General features: G+C 43.6%; 1 protein-coding gene across 4 annotated transcripts in view; it reads left to right on the forward strand.

Annotated features, from left to right (window-relative positions):
• Window positions 1–25067, forward strand: part of LOC118402554 (paired box protein Pax-3-like) — a 36564-nt gene that overhangs the window by 8525 nt on the left and 2972 nt on the right. For 2 of the 4 annotated variants that reach the window (XM_052477040.1, XM_052477042.1), the window contains exons 5-7: window positions 10802–11001; window positions 14914–15079; window positions 15250–15473. In XM_052477040.1, coding sequence (XP_052333000.1) covers window positions 10802–11001; window positions 14914–15079; window positions 15250–15473 — 590 coding nt within the window. The remainder of the gene's footprint in view (window positions 1–10801; window positions 11002–14913; window positions 15080–15249; window positions 15474–25067) is intronic. The other 2 variants (XM_052477041.1, XM_052477043.1) reach the window with 1 other exon arrangement.

Consider the following 25067-nt stretch of genomic DNA (forward strand, 5'->3'; position numbering starts at 1 on the left):
ATTTCTGCCCTGCTGCAGCTGCCCCGGGTCAACTGTAAGTGCTGTTAAGTGGAAACTGTTGAGCAACAACGGCTCAGCTGCGAAGTGGTAGGCCACACAAGCTCACAAAACGGGACCGCTGAGTGCTGAAGCCCATAGCACGTAAAAATCGTCTGTCCTCAGGTGCAACACTCACTACTGAGTTCCAATCTGCCTCTGGAAGCAACATGAGCACTGTAACTGTTCGTCTGGAGCTTCATGAAATGGGGTTCCATGGCAGAGCAGCCGCACACAAGTCTAAGATCACCATGCGTGTTGTAAAGCTTGCCGCCATTGGATTCTGGAGCAGTGGAAACGCATTCTTTGGAGTGATGAATCATGCTTCACCATCTGGCAGTCCGACAGACAAATCTGGATTTGGTGGATGCAAGGAGGATGCTACCTGCCCCAATGCACAGTGCAACCTGTAAAGTTTGGTGGAGGAGGAATAACGGTTCGTGGTTCGGGCTAGACCACTTAGTTCCAGTGAAGGGAAATCTTAACACTGCAGCATACAATGACATTCTAGACTATTATGTGCTTCCAACTTTGTGGCAACAGTTTGGGGAAGGCCCTTTCTTGTTTCAGCATGACAATGCCCCTGTGCACAAAGTGAGGTCCATACAGAAAGGCTTTGTCGAGATCAGTGTGGAACAACTTAACTGGCCTGCACAGATCCCTGACCTCAACCCCACCGAACATCTTTGGGATGAATTGGAACACCGACAGCGAGTCAGGCCTTATCGCCCAACATCAGTGCCCGACCTCATTAATGCTCTTGTAGCAGAATGGAATCAAGTCCCCATAGCAATGCTCCAACGTCTAGTGGAAAGCCTTCCCAGAAGAGTGGAGGCTGTTATAGCAGCAAAGGAGGGACCAACTCCATGTTAATGCCCATGATTTTGGAATGAGATGTTCAACGAGCAGGTGTCCACATACTTTTGCTCACGTTGTGTATGTTAGCGGTGCATTGAAAAGCATCCCCCTCCCTATTCACTCCCTTATTTATCTCCTCTCACCCTGGCTATACACACCACATTTACTTCAGCCTATGTCAAAGCATCACTCTCAAGACTCTCTCTCAAGAAAATCCACACTGGTTTATCTGCAAGTGAATACAGGCTCTATGCTTCATTAAATCCTCTTTCTGTGTTGGCACCCGCATTGTGAGGACTGTGATATTAATTCAAAGGACAATTAATGAATGCAGGCCAACTTTGAAGTGAGGGAGCGGGGTCCTGCCCTGGGCCTGCCTCTCGTCACTGATGGACTCCCGTCACATTCTCCCCACTGCCCAGAGAGACAGTTTGAAGTGGCTGAAAGAGAAAGAGAGAAGAAGAGAGAAAGAGAAGAGTGACCAATAGAAGGTCAAGGAGAACGCTCTATTTCCTTGGAAGTATTAGCTAAGCAAAACTCTGTGATGGTGGAGGATAAAGGAGTTTGGAGAGAATGAGGTCGGGGGAGCGGGGTGAGGGGCGAGGGGAGTTCTGGCAAAAAAAGGTTTCGATACAATGAGATAGTTAATTGAGTAAAGCCAGACAGCGTTGTCAATCACTTAACTTGGTTTAGCCTTGCTTCTATTATTTTTTATGAGCGGTTTAGTTCGGCGCAGAATGGAATGGACACGGTAGAGTCATTTCGTAGCTCTTTTTAGTCGTGTTTTCTCACGGAAAAGAGCAACAACAACAAAAAAGTCTGCTTTTGTTTTCGCGTCTTGGTGCATCTCGATTAGACGCAAACATTATCCAAGCACGATGAGATATGCCTAAAAAAATGCAAAAAATATCCGAACTTTAAGATAAAGAAACCAGGACAGACAGACTAACCAGTAAAAGGAGAAACAGAAAGAAAGACACGTCACAGCCTAGAGAATGTGTTATGGAAAAGAAGAGAAACTGAGGAATGCCACGGTGGTTGAACTCTGGCCGTTCACTGCCTATGAAGTTTTTGTGGAGGGGTGATGTTGGCCTGTAAAGGGGTCAGCAGCCCACCTCCGCTCCTCTCCTGCCCCCTCCCCTTTATGACAGTACATGGGGGTGTAGTTTGGCAGGGTCAGAGGGCGACTTAGGGTCACTGCCTGTTAAAACTATCTCCTCGTCAGGAAGAGAAGGTTAAAATAATGTTTAGTTCACCATGACAGCTAATGGACTCCCGCTCTATTTCTCTGGGCTATAGAACATATTACATAGTCATCCAATATTATAGGAATCTTGTAGGTTTTTCTGATATTATTGGATGTGTAAAGCTAAAGTGAATTGGAATGATGCTGGTGGTTGCTTGGTGTGAGACTATGAGAGTAGGCCCACTAGGCCCATTATGCACCTGGGGAGCGGGTGGCTTGGGCGGCTGGGTCAGGGTGGGTCGGTGCTGGGGGGGAGCGTGTGGCAGACTGGCCTGTTCATGTGGCCCTGCATGGGTACTGTGCCACTGCTTTGTCCCTTCTTTGGGGGTGGCAATGCCACCGTGAAACTGTCACCTCACTCCACCCCACTGGAACTAAATAATAAGATGCCCCACACTGGGTCCACATAATGCCCTGCACAGGGCCGTTTGGGGCTTTTTGCCACTTCAGCTACATCAGAGAGTGATACATCTTTTTAACGTCATATCGCTGACTCTCTTTGTGTGTGATCTCCGCAGCCCACTCTCCAATCACTCTCTCTCTCTCTCTTGCTCTCTCGCCCTCCATCCCTGCTCCATCCCTCCTCCTTCGTCCCTTCCTCCCTCTTTCCCAGGCAGCTGCGACAGACTCCTGGGGGCTCCTTAGCAAGTCAAGTGAGAGCCAGGCCCCACTCCCCTCTTCCTCCCCATCCTCCCCTCTTTCTCCTCCTTTTCTCACCACACTGTTAACTCCAGCTGGGGCCATAAGCTGTCAGTTAACCATTATACCCTGTGTGCATCTGCTGGGTCTAGCCCTAGCTTTTCCTTGTCACGCCTCCATGGCGATGATGTACTGTTTTATTCAGTGAGTCGGCCATCCAGTCCTGCTCTCTGAAAGGGCCAGATCTACTTCCCTGTGCAAATAACTAGTTAATTTGTTTCTTCTGCCTTTTGTTTTGGGTGCAGGGGAACACATGTCAGCATCTCAATTACGCTCTCTATTAAGAGCCCCTAGAGGAAGGGCCGCCCAGCCCTACGACCAGCCCCGTCATAAACAGCCCCATATGGCCCTCTCTCTAAACCCTTTCTCTCTATTTATACCTACTGTATCTCTCTTTTTCTGTTGCTTTCTGTCTCTTTCTGGATTCGCTCTCTCCTTCTATCCGGCTCAGTCCTTCTGGCTCTTTCTCTAATCTCTTTCTCCATCAGTCTCCTTCAATCTGCCTCTTTTTCTTCCTCTCTCCCTCTCTTTCTACATCTTTATTCTGAGATTGCAAAATCAGAGTGTGTGTATTGGTGACTGTGTGTGTGTGTATTGGCAACTCTTTGTATGGGTGTGTGTGTGTTTGTGTGTGTTTGTGTGTGTGTGTGTGTATTGGCGAGTCGTGACTCGTGTGTGTGTATGTGTGTGTCAGCCACTATGTGTGTGTAATATGTGTCTCCTCGTGTTAACATCTCAGAGTAGGGTGAAGAGGGAATGCTTGCCAGGGTGTGTCTTGGCCACTGGACTCGATACAGTCAACAAGCCCAGTCAGTCCCTATTTGAGGTCTGGTCTGTGTGGAGGTTTTTCTCTACTGTTAAATACTGTTCTGCTAGAGGTGATTGTAATGGACAGAGACAGTCTGACGGTTCGCATCTCTGTGTGTGTGCCATGCCTGTCTACTTCCTGGATCAATAAACCATTTAGTTTAGTTAAGGTTTGTGTGTGTGTGCTTTTGGCAATGTCAGTCCTCTGTAAATCGTTGTGGGCGTGTCTGCATGTGTTAGCGAGGGTTTCTGTGTAAACGGCATATACATTTTTATACTTTTTTAAAACCTTTATTTAAGAAGAGAGTCATGCTGAGACCACGGTATCTTTCACAGATGTATACACATGTATACACATCAACCTGTATACACACCCTGTTTACACATCAATACACAATTACACTATACATACAGTTGAAGTCTGAAGTTTATATACACCTTAGCCAAATACATTTACTGTTGTTTTTCAGAATTCCTGACATTTAATCCTAGTAAAACAATTCCCTGTCTTAGGTCAGTTAGGATCACCACTTTATTTTAAGAATGTGAAATGTCAGGATAATAGTAGACATAATGATTTATTTCAGCTTTCAGAAGTTTACATACACTCAATTAGTATTTGGTAGCATTGCCTTTAAATTGTTTAACTTGGATCAAACATTTCAGGTAGCCTTCCACCAGCTTCCCACAATAAGTTGGGTGCATTTTGGCCCATTCCTCCTGACAGAGCTGAGGTCAGGCTTTGTGATGGCCATTCCAATACCTTGACTTTGTTGCCCTTAAGCCATTTTGCCACAACTTGGAAGTATGGTTGTGGTCATTGTCCATTTGGAAGACCCATTTGCGACCAAGCTTTAACTTTCTGATTGATGTCGAGATGTTGCTTCAATATATCCACATAATTTCCCGTCTTTATGATGCTATCTATTTTGTGAAGTGCACCAGTCCCTCCTGCAGAAAAGCACCCCCACAACATGATGCTGCCACCCCCGTGCTTCACGGTTGGGATGGTGTTCTTTGGCTTGCAAGCCTCCCCCTTTTCCCTCCAAACATAACAATGGTCATTATGGCCAGACAGCTCTATTTTTGTTTCATCAGACCAGAGGACATTTCTCCAAAAAGTACAATCTTTGTCCCCATGTGCAGTTGCAAACCGTAGTCTGGCTTTTATATGGCGGTTTTGGAGCAGTGGCTCCTTCCTTGCTGAGCGGCCTTTCAGGTTATGTCGATATTGGACTCATTTTACTGTGGATATAGATACTTTTGTACCTGTTTCCTCCAGCATCTTCACAAGATCCTTTGCTGTTGTTTTTGGATTGATTTGCACTTTTCACACCAAAGTATGTTCATCTCTAGGAGACAGAATGCGTCTCCTTCCTGAGGGGTATGATGGCCCATGGTATTTATACTTACGTACTATTGTTTGTACAGATGAACGATGTACCTTCAGGTGTTTGGAAATATGTTTGGAGGTCTTGGCTGATTTCTTTTGATTTTCCCATGATGTCAAGCAAAGAGGCACTGAGTTTGAAGGTAGGCCTTGAAATACATCCACAGGTACACCTCTAATTGACTCAAATTATGTCAATTAGCCTATCAGAAGTTTCAGAAGCCATGACATCATTTTCTGGAATTTTCCAAGCTGTTTAAAGGCACAGTCAACTTAGTGTATGCAAACTTCTGACCCACTGGAATTGTGATACAGTGAATTATAAGTAAAATAATATGTCTGTAAACAACTGTTGGAACAATTACTTGTGTCACGCACAAAGTAGATGTCCTAACCAACTTTCCAAAACTATAGTTTGTTAACAATACATTTGTGGAGTGGTTGAAAAACAAGTTTTAATGACTCCAACATAAGTGTATGCAAACTTCCGACTTCAACTGTATCTACATACGCATTCATTACACAATACATGAAAAGCAAACACAAAGCTCGAAAAGCAAAACACAATGATATGAAACAAACATATTCTTCAGTAAAAAGGCCCTCTGACATCCGCCTGAATTGCCCGCATAAAGGCACCAACTCCACCAACTTGAAGGATTTTTGGAGAGGATTCCTCATGAGAGGTGGAAATAAAAAACCCTGAGTCCAGGTCTGGTAACTTATACGTCTGAAGGTTAACAATTTACTAAGGAACGGCGGAAGCTTATGCAAGAGGGCTTTATAACCAAAAAGAGCTCAATGCATCAATCTAAGACACTGTAATTATTTAAAATCTCAGACACACCGGTAGGATTGTCAAACGTTTGCCTGCCGACAGTACTCAGCACCTCTGAACACTGTCGGCAGTCAATCCCTTTTGTGTTCACACAGCAAAGACCTAGAAGTCGTCAGCCACTCAGCCTTGTTAAAATACTCCAATCCAGAATGTGGCAGTACCGTTGTTTGGCAATGCATGTCCGTATGTGTTGCTTAGTTCATGGTCTAGATTCCAATGTTAACAAGCTAGATAGCTTTGCTAATGTTGCTATTTTGTAGAAAGCACTTGACGGCCACAGGTAGATAACTACCTAGCAAGATGACGAAGAAACTATTGAATACATAATCCCATACTGCCAGTGCCAGACCATAGACACTTGTTGAAATATCTAGCTAATGTTAGCATATTCGCTAGCTGGCACAACCTAGCTAGTTAGCTAAGGACACTGCGCTAACTCGGCAGCTAACACAGGCAGTTTTTCATGGAAACGAATCCATTGTGATTTAATGATAATGTAAATATTAGCTACAGTGGTTAGATAGTTTGGAGGAAGTATTTAGTGTTGTGTGCATTGCATCTGTGCACTTAGCTAGCTCCCATCCCATAGCCTAAATTGCATATTAATTGTGACTGGCTCATGCCTCCTCTATTTTTTCTTTTTTGTTGTCACTCCTGTTGGCTCCCCCCACGTGGGGATTCGTGCTCTCTGATTGGCTCAAAGTCAAGTTGTTGGCTACTGACGTGCATTGCGATTCCAAAAGTAGAAATGTCAGGTTCTTCGCCACTGGTTTGGCACCCAGCAGTTACTGCTTTTGTTCTAGCAAAAGAAGGAATGGCCTCCCACTGTGATAAGTATCTATTGGCAGTGAGATTCTCTGTGTGTTTCATGCTCGAGAGGGAAGCACTGTCTAACACAAACTATGTACCTGTTGAAATCTACATATCCATCTATCCTTACTGTGTCGCTCTGTCAACCTTATTCAATGTATCCTTTATCTACTGGCCTTACCACGTCCTGGTCCTGCTTTGTTTAAATGTCTATTTTAGTGGCTAATTCAGCAGCAAAACCAATTTCCTCCTCAGGGAAAATAATCAATTTTTGTGTTAATTTAGATTATTGTCAGAGGCACAGCCAAACTGTGGAGTATTTTGTATTTTCAGCACCCTAGCTCCAGGGTAAAATTTGATTTGAGTGTTGAAGTGAGGAGGTCCCCTTGTGTGTTCAGTATCCTCTTCTCCTGTTTGTTGATGGGAATGTGTGGGAACCCTGTTGCTCTAGGTTCCTGCGTTTGCGTCAATGTTGCCCTCTCGTTGTGTTCCGCCACGGGCATCGGAACGTGGTTGGTATTCTCAAACTCAAACGTGGGCGGTTGTGGCGGGAGGAAGAGGGAAGTGGAGTAATGGAAATGGACGTGGTGGAAGGGACAGTTTTAACAATGAGTGGAGCAGAATAGAGAGCAACCCCACTTGTACTTCTTATTCTTCTCTCTCTCTCTCTCTCTCTCTCTCTCTCTCTCTCTCTCTCTCTCTCTCTCGTTCCCTCCGTAGCACCCCTTCACCTCTGTCTATCTTCTCCAGGTGCATTCAGCTCCCATCAGTTACCCCCACCCCCTCATCTTCTCAACTCCACAACCCCCATGCCCCCACCAACCCCCATGCCCCTCTGGCTATAGATGGAAGGTGGGAGGGATTGGGGTGGGGTGGGGTGGGGGGGTGCTCCCCTGCTGTGCCCCTCTACAGCCCCAGTGGCCCCTCTCTGGCCCTCTTTGTGCCCCCACAACCCCCCTTGCCTCGCTCACCCATCCAGACCCCCATTCCCTCACTCCCCTGCTGGGCAGGTGACAGGGCCCTGAATGCGGGCCGGGGCAGCCCTGATGGATTCTACAGATGGAGCGTGGAAATCAGCCCAATAGAGCCCTGCCACAGGCCTTTCCCCTCCGCCATACAAAGGAACCCGGGCCATAACACTCCCAAAGAGAGAGATGGAGAGAAAGAGATGGAGAGAAAGAGATGGAGAGAAAGAGATGGAGAGAACGAGAGAGAAAGAGGGCCAAAAGGATGACAAAAGTAACACTGTCATTTTTCATTAAAGTAGAGGCCGTGATGGAGTGTTTTCGCGGTAGTTACTAATAAGCGAGAGAGAGAGAGAGAGAGGTGGGGGGGAGAGAGAGAGAGAGAGAGAGAGAGAGAGAGAGAGAGGGGGAGAGAGAGAGAGAGAGGGGGGAGAGAGAGAGAGAGAGGGGGAGAGAGAGAGAGAGAGAGAGAGAGAGAGAGAGAGAGAGAGAGAGAGAGAGAGAAAAGAGGAGTGCACCCCTACCCTGCAATTAACATGATACAGTGCTGCTGGGGAGCTTTTCTCTCTTCTTAGCTAATTTTCAGCTTTCTTTTGGTCTCCTTCTTTTCTCTTAGCTCTTCTCAGCTTGTTTTCAGCTCTCTTTCTGTCACATTGTCTCTCTTTCTTCGATCCTTTAAATGACCATGACCATGATGTGTGTATTTGTTTATTGGTTTGCCTGGTTTCTATCTTGTTTATCGCTTAATGAATGTTTTGTGAATGTTTTGAGTAACAAGTATAGTTGCTTTTGGGGCAGAATAATTTGGGGGCAGAATTTGAGACTATTTGATAGTTTAGGACATAATAGCATCCCAATAGAATTCATGTAAAATTCACTGCAGAAAAAAATTATTTACTATACTTGATCAGTTTTTCAGTTAGGGTTTATGCTGTGTACATACCTCTCCTCAACATTGCTGTCAAAGTAACACAAACATCCCAGCCAGACCAGTATTCCAAATCATGGCTCAAAACTTTCTGCCCTGATGGATATTTACTCTTCATGTCCAACAAATCTCCCATGAGTCTCTCTGCTCTCAATGCTCTGTCCGGTGCCCCTGGTCTGAATCTAATAAAGAGCTCTTCCCTGCGTTGGAATCTTGTTTCGCCGCTCCAGAGCCACAGCAGAATTCCCAGAGCTCAAATCCCTGTGTAATGCCTGGATGGGCTCTCACTGGCAACCAGCACAAGCATTTCCTGTTCGGCTCCAGAGAATGGCACTGAGGAGACGGGAGAGACGGGAGCCCCGCTCCCCTGCCTGCCTGGCTCTCTATTTTTAATTAAACCTAAATCTGGAGAGGAGAGGAGAGAGCGAGGAGAGAGGGAGAGCTGAAGAGAGGGAGGAGAAAGAGAGAGCTGAAGAGAGGAGAAGCGTAGAGGAGAGGTTACCTCCATTAACCATGCATCCACACCATATTCTCTCTCTTTCTCTCCAGCTCTTTCCTCCTCTCTGATGCCTCACAGAGAGACATGAGGTGGTCTTGGTATGGGTAATACTATTATTACAATATAACTGGATTTGCCTCTGCTTTTAGGTGGATGTTTGGGTCTATGAGACATACGAGCACAGACTCAGACAGACCCCTATTTAAAGCTCTGTCCCACCTTCTGTCAGACTTCATGATTAGAAGGTCCCTCAGGCAAAGAGCTCAAGGGAATGGAATTTAACCCTTTCTGTCTGTAGCCATCTGCGTTGGAAACATTGTTATAGAGAAAAAGCAACGCGTGAAATCAGAGGTTCTAGACACAGCAGACAGATGCATGTGTGTGTGTATACGTTTATGTGTGTGTGTGTGTGTGTGACGAGTGCATTGCAGACACGTAATGGTGGACAATGGGTGGCTGTCACGCTAGTTTGAGGACCCTAATCATTATTTAATAGACAGCTAGCCTCCCCCCATACGTTGCTTTAGTCCTTCAGTCTCCCAGCCTCAAGCCTTCATTCACCACTCTTCTGCTGAATTAGGCCTTAAAAGCCCTCTCCGTCTCTCTGTCTGTCTGCCTCTATATCCCTCTGTCCCTCTGTCTGTCTGCCTCTATATCCCTCTGTCTGTCTGTTTCTATATCCCTCTATCTGTCTGTCTGTTTCTATATCCCTCTATCTGTCTGTCTGTTTCTATATCCCTCTATCTGTCTGTCTGTCTCTATATCCCTCTGTCCCTCTGTCTGTCTGTTTCTATATCCCTCCATCTGTTTGTCTGTCTGTCCGTCTGTCCGTCTGTCCGTCTGTCCGTCTGTCCGTTTGTCCATTTGTCCGTCTGTCCATCTGTCTTTCTCTATATTCTTCTGTCCTTCTGTCTCTTCTGTCTCTTTGTCCATCTGTCTTTCTCTATATTCTCCTGTCCCTCTGTCCCTCTGTCTCTCTGTCCATCTGTCTTTCTCTATATTCTCCTGTCCCTCTGTCTCTTTGTCCATCTGTCTTTCTCTATATTCTCCTGTCCCTCTGTCCCTCTGTCTCTCTGTCCATATGTCTTTCTCTATATTCTTCTGTCCCTCTGTCCCTCTGTCCCTCTGTCCCTCTGTCTTTCTCTATATTCTTCTGTCCCTCTGTCCTTCTGTCCCTTCTGTCTCTCTGTCCCGCTGTCCAGCAGCCCTCAACTGAGCAAACAGATGAAAGACACAATCTGGAATTACATTGTCATACAAAATGGTGATATCCTACTTTGCCCAACAGGTATACGACTCCTTTAATCCATGTTTAAACGGACTACTGGTCTGTCTGGGCTCTCTTTTGATCACCTTAGGATCCACTGGGGCCTGTGTGGAGTTTAGAAGGGGGTGTTGAGGATCAATTTAAAGTGATCCCACCCTGTGAAAGCCCTAAGGTCACATCATAGTGGGCGAGAACTAGATATATTATTCCCTGACCGCAGGAGCTACCCAGGTCATACTATGGGCCCTAGTCATTACATTACATTGCAGGATTTATCCCAAGTCTTTGACACCTGTTGCTTCTGTGTGTCTCTCTAATAAAGGTCAAGGGTTTACTTTACATTCCAAGTCTAAGAAATACATTTTGTTGCTCCCCTCCTCCATTCAAAATAACAGCTTTCCTGTTTCGTTTTTCTAACCGGCCAATCAGAATAACCATTATCTGTTATGTGTTTGCAGCCAGCCACTCAGACGAGGGTTCGGACGTGGACTCCGAGCCGGGCCTGCCACTAAAGAGGAAACAGCGTCGCAGTAGGACCACCTTCTCAGCCGAGCAGCTGGAGGAGCTGGAGAGAGCCTTTGAACGAACACACTACCCTGATATATACACCAGAGAAGAGCTAGCTCAGAGGGCCAAACTCACAGAAGCCAGAGTTCAGGTTAGTGAAGACCAATACACACACAGACAAGAATGCAGACATACACACAGAAGTACACAAACATTGGCAAGCACATACACACACATGGCAGGCAGGCATGCATGCTTAGATGCACACACACACACACACACACACACACACACACACACACACACACACACACACACACACACACACACACACACACACACACACACACACACACACACACACACACACACACACACACACACACACACACACACACACACACACACACCAGTTGTACTAGGATGTCTTTAACCCCTGCCGCCCCATACACACACACATTCTGGAGGTCTTTGTCCACAGTCCCAGGGGCCCAATCTGGTCTGCGACTGCTCTGTGATCTGCTGGGCTGGAGATTCCTGGGGATATGTGCAATATGGGTGTTAAACTGGCCTGGCATGGTGCCATTCACCCCCTCCAGACATCAGTCACATGTCAGCTGTACACACACACACACACACACACACACACACACACACACACACACACACACACACACACACACACACACACACACACACACACACACACACACACACACACACACACACACACACACACACACACACACACACACACACACACACAGGCCTCACTGTATTCTCAGATATAAAAGTTTCCTTTTTTGACATCTTTTGTAAAAAGATATCTATTAAAAGCAACTAAAAAAGATGCCAGAATTAAAGATTCTTTATTAAGCCATTAAAGTGATTTCATTGGTTTATGGGTTTGTCAGGATTCCCCAACAGGCGACCCATGGGCTGGAGATTTTAATTAGGCCCCCAAGTGTTCAAAACAAAAAAATACAAAGAATATATTTACATTTGTATATCATTTTCAGTGTTGGACATAAAAGACTGTAAAATCCCCAGGAAATCAGCTCAAAGTGATTATAATTGGAGTCTGTTCCCCAATATCCCCACGCATAAATAGAGAGGCATACTGTTTGTCATCGTACCCAAGTGGGATCCAGATTTGAAATGGTTTTGTTTTTATCAAAAACTGTTTGGGATTCTTGACGTCAATTTGCAGTGTTCAAATAATTTCTTTCTAAGTACAGTTGAAGTTTAAAACCTTTTTTTCAACCACTCCACAAATGTATTGTTAACAAACTATAGTTTTGGCAAGTTGGTTAGGACATCTACTTTGTGCATGACACAAAGTGCATTGTCTTCATGGATTAAGCCATGTAAGGGCTGTACTTACAGTTGAAGTCGGAAGTTTACATACACTTAGGTTGGAGTCATTGAAACTCGTTTTTCAACCACTCCACAAATTTCTTGTTAACAAACTATAGTTTTGGCAAATCTACTTTGTGCGTGACACAAGTCATTTTTCCAACAATTGTTTACAGACATATTATTTCACTTACAATTCACTGTATCACAATTCCAGTGGGTCAGAAGTTTACATACACTAAGTTGACTGTGCCTTTAAACAGCTTGGAAAATTCCTGAAAATGATGTCATGGCATAAGAAGCTTCTGATAGGCTAATTAACAACATTTGAGTCAATAGGAGGTGTACCTGTGGATGTATTTCAAGGCCTACCTTCAAACTCAGTGCCTCTTTGCTTGACACCATGGGAAATTAAAAATAAATCAGCCAAGACCTCAGAAAAAAATTCAGACCTCCACAAGTCTGATTCATCCTTGGGAGCAATTTCCAAACGCCTGAAGGTACCACGTTCATCTGTACAAACAATAGTACGCATGTATAAATACCTTGGGACGACGCAGCCGTCATACCCCTCAGGAAGGAGACGCCTTCTGTCTCCTAGAGATGAACTTACTTTGGTGCAAAAGGTGCAAATCAATCCCAGAACAACAGCAAAGGACCTTATGAAGATGCTGGAGGAAACAGGTACAAAAGTATCTATATCCACAGTAAAACGAGTCCTATATCGACATAGCCTGAAAGGCCGCTCAGCAAGGAAGAAGCCCGTGCTCCAAAACCGCCATTAAAAAGCCAGACTACGGTTTGCAACTGCACATGGGGACAAAGATGGTACTTTTTGGAGAAATGTCCTCTGGTCTGATGAAACAAAAATAGAACTGTTTGGCCATAATGACCATCCTTATGTTTGGAGGTAAAAGGGGCTTGCTTGCAAGCCTAAGAACACCATCCCATCCGTGAAGCACGGGGGTGGCAAGATCATGTTGTGGGGGTGCTTTGCTGTAGGAGGGACTGTTGCACTTCACAAAATAGATGGCATCATGAGGATGGAAAATTATGTGGATATACTGAAGCAACATCTCAAGACATCAGTCAGGAAGTTAAAGCTTGGTCGCAAATGGGTCTTCCAAATAGACAATGACCCCAAGCATACTTCCAAAGTTGTGGCAAAATGGCTTAGGGGGTTAGGCGTCCCCGCTAGCGGGACAACTTCCGGTGAAACTGTAGGATGCGGAATTCAAAAAAATAATCATACAAATTATGGATATTAAACATTTAGCTACATACAAGTGTCTCTAACTGCACTGTCCGATTTATAGTAGGCTTTACAGCGAAAGCATTCCATGTGATTGTTTGAGGACGGCGCCCCACAACATATTTTTCCACCGGCACAGGTTTAATAAATTCACAAATAGCGATTAAATATTCACTTACTTTTTGAAAATCGTCCTTTGATTTGTCATCTAAAGGGTCCCAGCTATAACACTTAGTGTCGTTTTGTTAGATAAATCCTTCTTTATATCCCAAAAAGTCTGTTTAGTTTGGCGCCATCGAATTGAGTAATTCACTCGTTCAGTATGCAGAGAAAGGAATACGAAAATCTACACCTAAACTTTGTTTCAACAAGTCAAAATATGTTTCTATTTACTCCTCAGATACCCTCAAATGTAATCAAACTATAATATTTCTTACAGAAAGAAGTATGTTCAATAGGAAACCGATTTTAGCCCGTGTGTCTTGTCTTCATGGCGCGGGCAAACAAGACTGTATCCCTGTACAAAAACTGATAATTGTTATTAGTTTTGTAATTTACAAGTCTGAAACTTTGAACATACACTGCAGACACCATGTGGAAGCCATATCAATTGCGTCCTGGGAGCTAAAATTGAGTATGTCCTTAAACTTGCCATTGTAAGCGCATGGTCTCTCTTAAAAGAAAAATGCTGGTTTGTTTTTCTTTGGATTTTCTCCTACCATATCTATTGTGTTATATTCTCCTACATGATTTAAAAATTTCTACAAACTTCAAAGTGTTTTATTTCCAATGGTACCAATTATATGCATATCCTGGCTTCAGGGCCTGAGCAACAGGCAGTTTACTTTGGGCACGTAATTCAGGCGGAATTTGAGAAAAAAAAGCGGCTTAGCCCTAAGAAGATTTATTAAAGACATGGAACTTTTTAAAGATTAAATGTCAGGAATTGTGAAAAACTAAGTTTAAATGTATTTGGCTAAGGTGTATGTAAACTTCCGATTTCAACTGTATATTCCGCCCCCCACCCGACCATCCACTCAAGGACAAATCGTCCCACGGCTGAATGTAATTGGGGACCTCTGTCAATGTAAACCCTGTGACTGAGTTAGACAAAGACGTAATGTCACTGTGGTTTCAAAGTGCACCAGATGTTCAGATCTCTATCTGTCTGTTCTGCTTGAGGCTACAGCACAGATACACACATACACATACTGTTAGCAGGCACACGCACATTGAATACTCTCACACACTTTAGGCATGTCTATTGCACACACACACACACACACACACACACACACACACACACACACACACACACACACACACACACACACACACACACACACACACACACACACACACACACACACACACACACACACACACACACACACACACTGTATGTACTATTTTTCACAAGAATAGATTCTCACGTCTTCTTTTTTATCTTATTAGGTGTGGTTCAGCAACAGGAGAGCCAGGTGGAGGAAACAGGCAGGAGCCAATCAGCTAATGGCATTTAATCACCTGATCCCCGGCGGTTTCCCACCTTCGGCCATGTCGAGCTTGCAGCCATATCAGCTGTCAGACACCCCCTACCCTCCCACCTCCATCTCACAAAGTGAGCACACCTTCACCTTCCACTTCTCTCTGTGATCTCATTCTATATCAACAAAGGTCATCTACAGATGTTATGTATTTGACTCAAGATCAATAGCCTAGTCCTAATCCATTCTCTCTCTCTCTCTCTCTCTCTCTCTCTCTCTCTCTCTCTCTCTCTCTCTCTCTCAGCAGTGTCAGAGCAGCACAGTACGGTCCACAGGCCTCAGCCTCTCCCCCCCACCTCGGTGCACCAGGGTGGGCTTGGCTCCTCAGTGGGGACCCAGGACGGGAGTTCGGCCTACTGCCTGTCCTCCGGACGCCACGGCTTCTCAGGCTACTCAGACAGCTTTGTGTCCCCCCCCGGCCACTCCAACCCAGTCAACCCCAGCATTAGCAACGGCCTCTCACCGCAGGTCAGTCATTCAATGTCATGACTGTAGCTAGCAGCACAAACATTAGTGTTTTGCTATGCAACATGTCGATTACATAGTTTCAATTTTATACCATCGGAATGCTAAACCCTGTTTAGGGGGTTTCTTCTTGATAACTTTCGGTAGATGTATTAGTTCGGTGACTGGGTGGATTTGACATCCATTTGTCAGATGCATTCAATAGGGATGACTTGTGCTATGCAAATGTTTCATGAAGAGAGAGGAGACAGTAGAAGATGGAGGGAGTGTGAGAGTGGACGATGGTAAGAAGAAGAGTGGCAGATGGAAGATGACACAAATGAAAACGGAAAATACAATTATGGCCGATTACACAGTCATTAGAGGCCATAGCGGGTTCCGTACGGCGTGAGGGGGCCGTCCTAACAGGCGGAAAACGAGCTTTTAACCGCCACAAATGGTGGCCAGGCCCCACGCAATGCACGCTGGGTCCTCGCCCCATGAGAGAGAGCACTTCTTCCTATTTCAATGACAAGGGGAACCCTGAGGGCGTGTGTGTGTGTGTCTGCTTGTCATTTTCATCAGCAAATGACAGCAGGACAACACAACCTGGTGATCCGTGAAACCATTTGGGAAATGGACAATAATTGACTACTTAAACTGAGAACAGCAGTAAAACACATTGGTTCCTTCACAAGCTGGTGCTGACTAGCCACAAGCCACCACTTGAGTAGAGTCGACTTCACGCACGCAAACGGTCAGTAGATGCCTTCTTCTCTCCTAAGAGGACAAATCCATTCGATTGCTTTTACTCTGCTTGGAGGCCAAAGGTGTTTCTCTCTCATAGCTGTTTTTCACCATCAGTCTCCCTGAGAGGGTCTTTCCCTTTAGAGAGTGGCTATCTTAGCTTGCATATGGAAGCATACATGCACACGTGCACATGCACGATCAAACGCACGCGTCTGGAATGTATGCGTCCGTCCTGAATTGCAATTATGAAACGTTCCAGTGTGCTAATTGATTGGAATGAAGGAATCTATCCCTTAGTAATGCGGTGTGTAATTTATGCAAATGACTCACTTTGTTGACTAATTTGTTTTAATTCATGTATTCATCTGCAGTTTTTTTTAATGCATATTGGAATATGCTCATTTGCATTTCAGACTGGATGGAACTTTGAAATAATAAAAGAGATGAAATTCGAATTAATACATTTTATGACATTTATAGTGAGTGGATAAAAACCTTTAAAACTTTACAATTAGACATACCAAATAAACGCACACACAAAGCTATATAAACTCTGCAATGTCTACACAGAAAATCCTCAATACTGTGGATTCCCACTGAGCACAGACGTCAGTTCAGTTCTAGTTTTGGATTTACATTTGGTTGGGTTGTCAACTAATGTCAATTCAACGGGAAATCAACCAAATAATTGGTTGGGTAAAAAAACAAACATTACGTTTCCTTTACGTTGATTATATTTTTCAAATCAAATCAGTTTTCCATGTTGATTCAACGTCATGACAGACTTTTTGGTTTGAAATGACGTGGAAACCTAGTTGATTGAACCAGTTTTTGCCCAGTGGGTTGTTACAGTATATCGTTCTTTTGGGCTGTCTGATCGGTAAACAGTGCTGAATGACACTTCTTGGTGCGTTTAGAAGTTATTTGAGGTTTTAGTCCATGAAAAAACAATTAATGTTTTTTTTTTTTTTTTGTAGCTCTGTGAATGGTTACCCTTTGGTTATATGGTGTAGGAATACATCATCACTCCGAGTTAGCCCTATTTTATGAGTAGTTCGGCCTATGCTCTGAGTGGTAGTGCTTCGGTTGGTAGTAAAACATGAAGGTTTAGGGGACCAGTCTAGCCTGGCCCAGTGTACTGTGGGATATCTCCCTGGGGTGTGGGGTCTCAGACGTCTGGCTAGCTGATCCGGGGCATACCAGAGGAATCTGTTCTCACCAGTGCAGCAAGCGGCCAGGCTTTGCACCCCGATGAGGCTTAATCCCCGGAACCACCGAGAAACAGAGACACCCCCAGGAACCGCCATGGGCTCCAATCACAGAGGAGAAAGGCTGGAGGAATACACACGCTGGCTTAGACACACATACAGTGAGACTCCAGAAGTAATGGGACAATGACACGTGTTGTTGTTTTGCCTCTGTCCTCCAGCACTTTGGATTTGAAAAGATACAATGACTGCGAGGTGAAAAGGTAGACTGTCGGCTTTAATATGAAGGTATTTTCAGCCATATCGGGTGAACACCTCTACATGAATGTGGATGCTACCCTGATTAAGGATGATGAATGGACCATGAATGAATCGTGAATGATGACGGGCGAGAAAGTGTTACAGATGCGCAAATATCATGATGTTTATGCCACTAACTTTGTCACTCACCTTTATTCCCGATTCATTCAGGATTACCCGTTATCATGGTAGCATCCACATTAATGTAGACGTGTTTAGAAACATATTCTATTCTTATTTACGATAATAGTGACTCCAAAATGACACAGTACATGATTTGCAATTCATCTATATTGGGCAGAAAATAATCTGAAACACAACCAAAACAAACAGCAAATGCATCCAACAAGTTTGTAGAGTTACAAGCTTGATGTAGCTCATTGCGGCTATGAATACGGGACCAAATACTTACATTTTTACTACTATAATACACATATAAGTGAATTTATCCTATTGCTTTTGGTTCCGTAAAATGGGGGGCTACAGTGGGGCAAAAAAGTATTTAATCAGCCACCAATTGTGCAAGTTCTCCCACTTAAAAAGATGAGAGAGGCCAGTAATTTTCATCATAGGTACACTTCAACTATGACAGACAAAATGAGAAAAAAAAATCCAGAAAATCACACTGTAGGATTTCTAATGAATTTATTTGCAAATTATGGTGGAAAATAAGTATTTGGTCAATAACGACAGTTTATCTCAATACTTTGTTATATACCCTTTGTTGGCAATGACAGAGGTCAAACGTTTTCTGTAAGTCTTCACAAGGTTTTCACACACTGTTGCTGGTATTTTGTCCCATTCCTCAATGCAGATGTCCTCTAGAGCAGTGATGTTTTGGGGCTGTTGCTGGGCAACACGGACTTTCAACTCCCTTCAAATATTTTCTATGGGGTTGAGATCTGGAGACTGGCTAGGCCACTCCAGGACCTTGAAATGCTTCTTACGAAGCCACTCCATCGTTGCCCGGGCGGTGTGTTTGGGATCATTGTCATGCTGAAAGACCCAGCCACGTTTCACCTTCAATGCCCTTGCTGATGGAAGGAGGTTTTCACTCAAAATCTCATGATACATGGCCCCATTCATTCTTTCCTTTACACGGATCAGTCGTCCTGGTCCCTTTGCAGAAAAACAGCCCCAAAGCATGATGTTTCCACCCCCATGCTTCACAGTAGGTATGGTGTTCTTTGGATGCATTCTTTGTCCTCCAAACGCGACGAGTTGAGTTTTTACCAAAAAGTTATATTTTGGTTTCATCTGACCATATGACATTCTCCCAATCTTCTTCTGGATCATCCAAATGCTCTCTAGCAAACTTAAGATGGGCCTGGAGATGTACTGGCTTAAGCAGGGGGACACGTCTGGCACTGCAGGATTTGAGTCCCTGGCGGCGTAGTGTGTTACTGATGGTAGGCTTTGTTACTTTGGTCCCAGCTCTCTGCAGGTCATTCACTAGGTTCGCCCCGTGTGGTTCTGGGATTTTTGCTCACCGTTCTTGTGATCATTTTGACCCCACGGGGTGAGATCTTGCGTGGAGCCCCAGATCGAGGGAGATTATCAGTGGTCTTGTATATCTTCCATTACCTAATAATTGCTCCCACAGTTGATTTATTCAAACCAAGCTGCTTACCTATTGCAGATTCAGTCTTCCCAGCCTGGTGCAGGTCTACAATTTTGTTTCTGGTGTCCTTTGACAGCTCTTTGGCCTTGGCCATAATGGAGTTTGGAGTGTGACTGTTTGAGGTTGTGGACAGGTGTCTTTTATACTGATAACAAGTTCAAACAGGTGCCATTAATACAGGTAATGAGTGGAGGACAGAGGAGCCTCTTAAAGAAGAAGTTACAGGTCTGTGAGAGTCAGAAATCTTGCTTGTTTGTAGGTGACCAAATACTTATTTTCCACCATAATTTACAAATAAATTCATAAAAAATCCTACAATGTGATTTTCTGGATTTTTTCTCCTCGTTTTGTCCGTCATAGTTGAAGTGTACCTATGATGAAAATTACAGGCCTCTCTCATCTTTTTAATTGGAGAACTTGCACAATTGGTGGCTGACTAAATACTTTTTTGCCCCACTGTATGTACAAAAAGTGCTGCAATTTCTAAATGGTTAACCCAATATGGATGAAGATACCCTCAAATTAGAGTTGACAGTCTGCACTTTAACCTCATAGTCATTGTATAATTTTTAAAGTGCTGGAGTACAGAGCCAAAACAACAAAATATGTTTCACTGTCCAAATACTTATGGAGCTCGTGAACGTGAATGCACGGGCAAACATACTGAGACACATTAGGACTTTCCCTAACAAAAAAGATCTTAGCCACCCGATTTGACAAAAAAAACATGTATGTGTATTTTTCCATATATGTTTGATTAAAATCAACTACTACTGAGCTGGTCTGATGCTTTAAGCACTGCAATTAAAAACGAAGACACACAATTACTAAAGAGGGAGGCAGAGATCAATATAGCCTAACCGGAATAAAAAAAACCTGCTCCCGACCCCCATCCTGAAGCTGACCTTCGCAATATCAAGAGTGTGCAAAACTGTCATCAAGGCAAAGGGCGGCTTCTTTGAAGAATCTCAATTGTAAAATATATTTTGATTTGTTTAACACTTTTTGGTTACTACATGATTCTGTATGTGTTATTTCATAGTTTTGACGATGTCTTCACTATTATTCTACAATGTAGAAAATAGTAAAAATAAAGAAAAACCCTTGAAGGAGTAGGTGTGTCCAAACTTTTGACTGGTCATGTATATTTAAATTGCCGTTGCCAAAATGTAAAAATACAAATAAAAACATTGATAAAAATAAATATCCTATGAATCACATTGGCTATGCATGGCCTGTCTGCAAGGAACTTGAAACGTATCAACTACTATCTCTCTCTCTCTCTCTCTCCCCCCCCTCTCTCTCTCTCTCTCTCTCTCTCTCTCTCTCTCTCTCTCTCTCTCTCTCTCTCTCTCTCTCTCTCTCTCTCTCTCTCTCTCTCTCTCTCCCCCCCTCTCTCTCTCCCCAAATGGGCACATTTATAGGCCTACATTTGCGTGCAGGCCAGGTAGCCTAGGCCTACTTCTGTGCGTAATCAACCTGCGTGTCCTTACTCAGCATTGACGGGAGTGCTCCAAACAAAAGACAATGAATAAATTGACAACTCGTAAATGGAATGAAATGAACCCAAACTTGTAGCCTCAGTTGTGCGCTCTGCAAACAACGTGTCCACTTCTACAATGACATCGGTAAGACTGTAATAATAATATATTGAATGCATTAACAGAAAGGACCGTAACAAACAAACATTGTAGATGAGAAATGATGGTAATTATTGGTAAATGTACGACTGGTGTTACTGGAGTGCCATCCAATGGATTAGTCCCCTCAGACAGGAGTGAATCAAACAGGTGTCTTGTGTGCCGTTATTGTTTTAATATATCATTTGCCACTAATTGACTAAAAAAAATCTTGGTTGAAAAACAGCCTATCGACCAAACAATCGACCAGTCGACTAAATGGGGTCGGCCCTAGTGCGCATGCGCAAACAGTCTCAGACACACACAGGCATGCATGTAAACACACACATGCACACAGGTTTTTTTTTTTATCAGATAACCGTATCAATTGGATTGTATACAGTTATCTCTCCTCTAATCCCGTATCTGACCTCAAATCGGAGGAAATATGGGTTAAATGCTCTCGCCATGATGGCAGTACAATGTCCACATGTAATAAGGATCTATACGTATTGTTATCTACACTTTTCCCTGTGAACATGGTTTTCCATTCAGAAAAAATAATTTCCATATATTTCCCCATCCTCAACCCACACATATACTCAAACATACACAGATGCACGGACATGCACAGGCAAACACGCACACACACACACACACACACACACACACACACACACACACACACACACACACACACACACACACACACACACACACACACACACACACACACACACACACACACACACACACACACACACACACACACACACACACACACACACACACACAGTAAGATGAATGTGATGTGTTGACCTCCATGTGTTTCCCATTTGTAGTCAGTCACACATCAGCATGTTCCTGAGACGCGTAAGGTTAGACTCCTCTGACAGAGCTCCTGTAAATTACATACTCTCAGACAGATATTGTGTGTGTGTGTGTGTGTGTGTGTGTGGCTGTCCGGGCATATATGTGTGTGTGTGTGTGTGTATGTGTGCGTGCGGCTGCCAGGTGGGGAAGCAACACGATTATCCTTCAATTATTCACCATTAGTTCAGCATTCTGCCATTTTCTCTGCCTCTTTTTAAAGTGTCTCTTTCAGTTTAGTTCTCACAGTATTGTCTCGCTTTCGCTCTCTCTCTCTATATATGTCACTCTTTCATGATATTGTCTACCTTTGTCACTCTCGTGCCTGTTTATATCTATTTTCTCTCTCCCTCTCTGTCTATCTCTCCCTCTCTCTGTCTCTCTCTCCCCCTCTCTGTCTCTCTCTCTCCCTCTCTGTCTATCTCTCCCCTCTCTGTCTATCTCTCCCCTCTCTCTGTCTATCTCTCCCTCCTCTCTGTCTATCTCTCCCCTCTCTCTGTCTATCTCTCTCCTCTGTCTATCTCTCTGTCTATCTCTCCCCCTCTCTGTCTCTCTCTCCCTCTTGCTGTATGTTTTTAACGGTCACTAACTCCACCTATTTTCCTCCGTTTTGACGATATCTCGTCACACACAAACTCTCATGCAGCTGTTCACGATGTATCACCAAGGAGACCTCTTAACCCCTAACAGAAAGTGCTTCACACGCACACACACACACACACACACACACACACACACACACACACACACACACACACACACACACACACACACACACACACACACACACACACACACACACACACACACACACACACACACACACACTTACTTATTGGAAATGTGTTAAAGAATCATACTCTTTGTTCCCACGTTCCCTGTGGCCTTTCCATGTAGGCCCCATAAGGACACAGTGAATTTGGGCATCAAATGAGAAAGCTGGAGAGAGAGAAAGGGAAGGAGGGAGAAGACGGAGTGGGTGGGGGTGGAAGGGAGAGAGGGAGAGGGAGAAAAAGAAGGATTCACGTCTGTTATTCTCCTTTAGTATACTGTCCAAACACATAAACGGTCATTCATACATTTTATCATGTTAAACACACCATCTGGTTTATCTAGTAGACTCTGACGACGAAATTAATGAACAAGTTATTTACCATAGGTTTTGTATTGTGAATGTTTTTTTACTATGTTTATAAAATATAACATGTTTCATGACAAATGTAAATTAAAGCATAGTAAATAACCTCCATGAACAACCTTTTCGATTCCATTCCATAGGATACAGTAACAACTCCACAGAGTAATTCTGAAAATGCTATTTAGCGGTGTAGTGGACCAGAACTGTGCGGTCCCGAACCGATGCGGGCTCCCCCGTCCGTCTGTCACTTAGGAAATGATGTAACAGGAACCATGTGTCTGGGTGAACACAGTATAATGTGTCTCATATGGTCACAACCAGGAGAGGAGTAAAGAAGGAGAAGAGAGGAAAGGAAAGAAGGATAGGAGAGGTTATTCTAGAAACTATGTATAATATAACAGAACCAAGTTACATAGTCATGGTCAGTAAGAATCAACAGGGTAACAGTTGTCTGTCAATGAAGAGAAGGCATATACACGTAGAGTTGAAGACTCATAAAGACGTTGCGTGATTTTTGTATGGATTATTTTATTTTCTATGGGTAGTCGGATGTACCGTTTGTTACAGGACCCTAAGGTATTTTCTAACAGCCTCCAAAGAATGTCAGAAATTCAATGTGTCCTCACAAATATATATTCCTGGAAAATCCATCTAATGTTTCCCGAGACTGACTTGAAAGACATTTTCTCTGATGCGAACTGACATCTTTTTTTTTTTTTAAAGCCCGGTGAGGATTAGTAACACAACCTTACTGCTGTAATAGATTCACCAGTCAATCCCTGTTGTTCTTCCTCCATCTCGTCCTCTCGTCCTCTTTGACACCGTCAGCATATTCCTAATATGTACTGTGTGACTCTGTTACACACTCCAACTCGTGACACGATCGCTCAAATTGAACTTCCATGCATATGTCCTTTTGACATCAATGCATGAGCTATACAAAAAAAGTATGCTATGTGTGAAAAATAATGTTGCATGAGCAAAAGCATGCGTTACGTGTGCAAAAGATACAGTACGTGCTATTTGTACGTTTGTCTTCATGGATTAAGCCACGTAAAGGGCTGTACTTACAGTTGAAGTCGGAAGTTCACATACACTTAGGTTGGAGTCATTGAAACTCGTTTTTCAACCACTCCACAAATTTCTTGTTAACAAACTATAGTTTTGGCAAATCTACTTTGTGCATAACACAAGTCATTTTTCCAAAAATTGTTTACAGACAGATTATTTCACTTATAATTCACTGTATCACAATTCCAGTGGGTCAGAAGTTTACATACACTAAGTTGACTGTGCCTTTAAGCAGCTTGGAAAATTCCAGAAAATGATGTCATGGCTTCAGATGCTTCTGATAGGCTAATTGACATCATTTGAGCGAATTGGAGATGTACCTGTGGATGTATTTCAAGGCCTACCTTCAAACTCAGTGCCTCTTTGCTTGACATCATGGGAAAATTAAAAAAAAATCAGCCAAGACCTCAGAAAAAAATTGCAGACCTCCACAAGTCTGATTCATCCTTCGGAGCCATTTCCAAATGCCTGAAGGCACCACGCTCATCTGTACAAACAATAGTATGCAAGTATAAACACCATGGGACCACGCAGCCGTCATACCGCTCAGGAAGGAGACGTGTTCTGTCTCCTAGAGATGCACGTACTTTGGTGTGAAAAGTGCAAATCAATTCCACAACAACCTTGTGAAGATGCTGGAGGAAACAGGTACAAAAGTATCTATATCCACAGTAAAACGAGTCCTACGTCGACATAACCTGAAAGGCAGCTCAGCAAGGAAGAAGCCACTGCTCCAATTCTCTCTACAATTATTCTGACATTTCACATTCTTAAAATAAAGTGGTGATCCTAACTGACCCAAGACAGGGAATTTTTTCTTAAGATTAAATGTCGGCAATTGTGAAGAACTGAGTTTAAATGTATTTGGCTAAGGTGTATGTAAACTTCCAACTTCAACTGTATCTATTAATTTGTTTGTGAACAAATGAAACTTGCGTAACCTGTATGAGAAAAAGTATTCTGTTAAATGTTATCCTTCTCTATTCTTCATGTCTACCACATTCTACGATACTCTACTCTATTCCACTGTATCCCACCACA

This window comes from Oncorhynchus keta, chromosome 23, assembly GCF_023373465.1.
Source record: "Oncorhynchus keta strain PuntledgeMale-10-30-2019 chromosome 23, Oket_V2, whole genome shotgun sequence".
Lineage (NCBI taxonomy): Eukaryota > Metazoa > Chordata > Actinopteri > Salmoniformes > Salmonidae > Oncorhynchus > Oncorhynchus keta.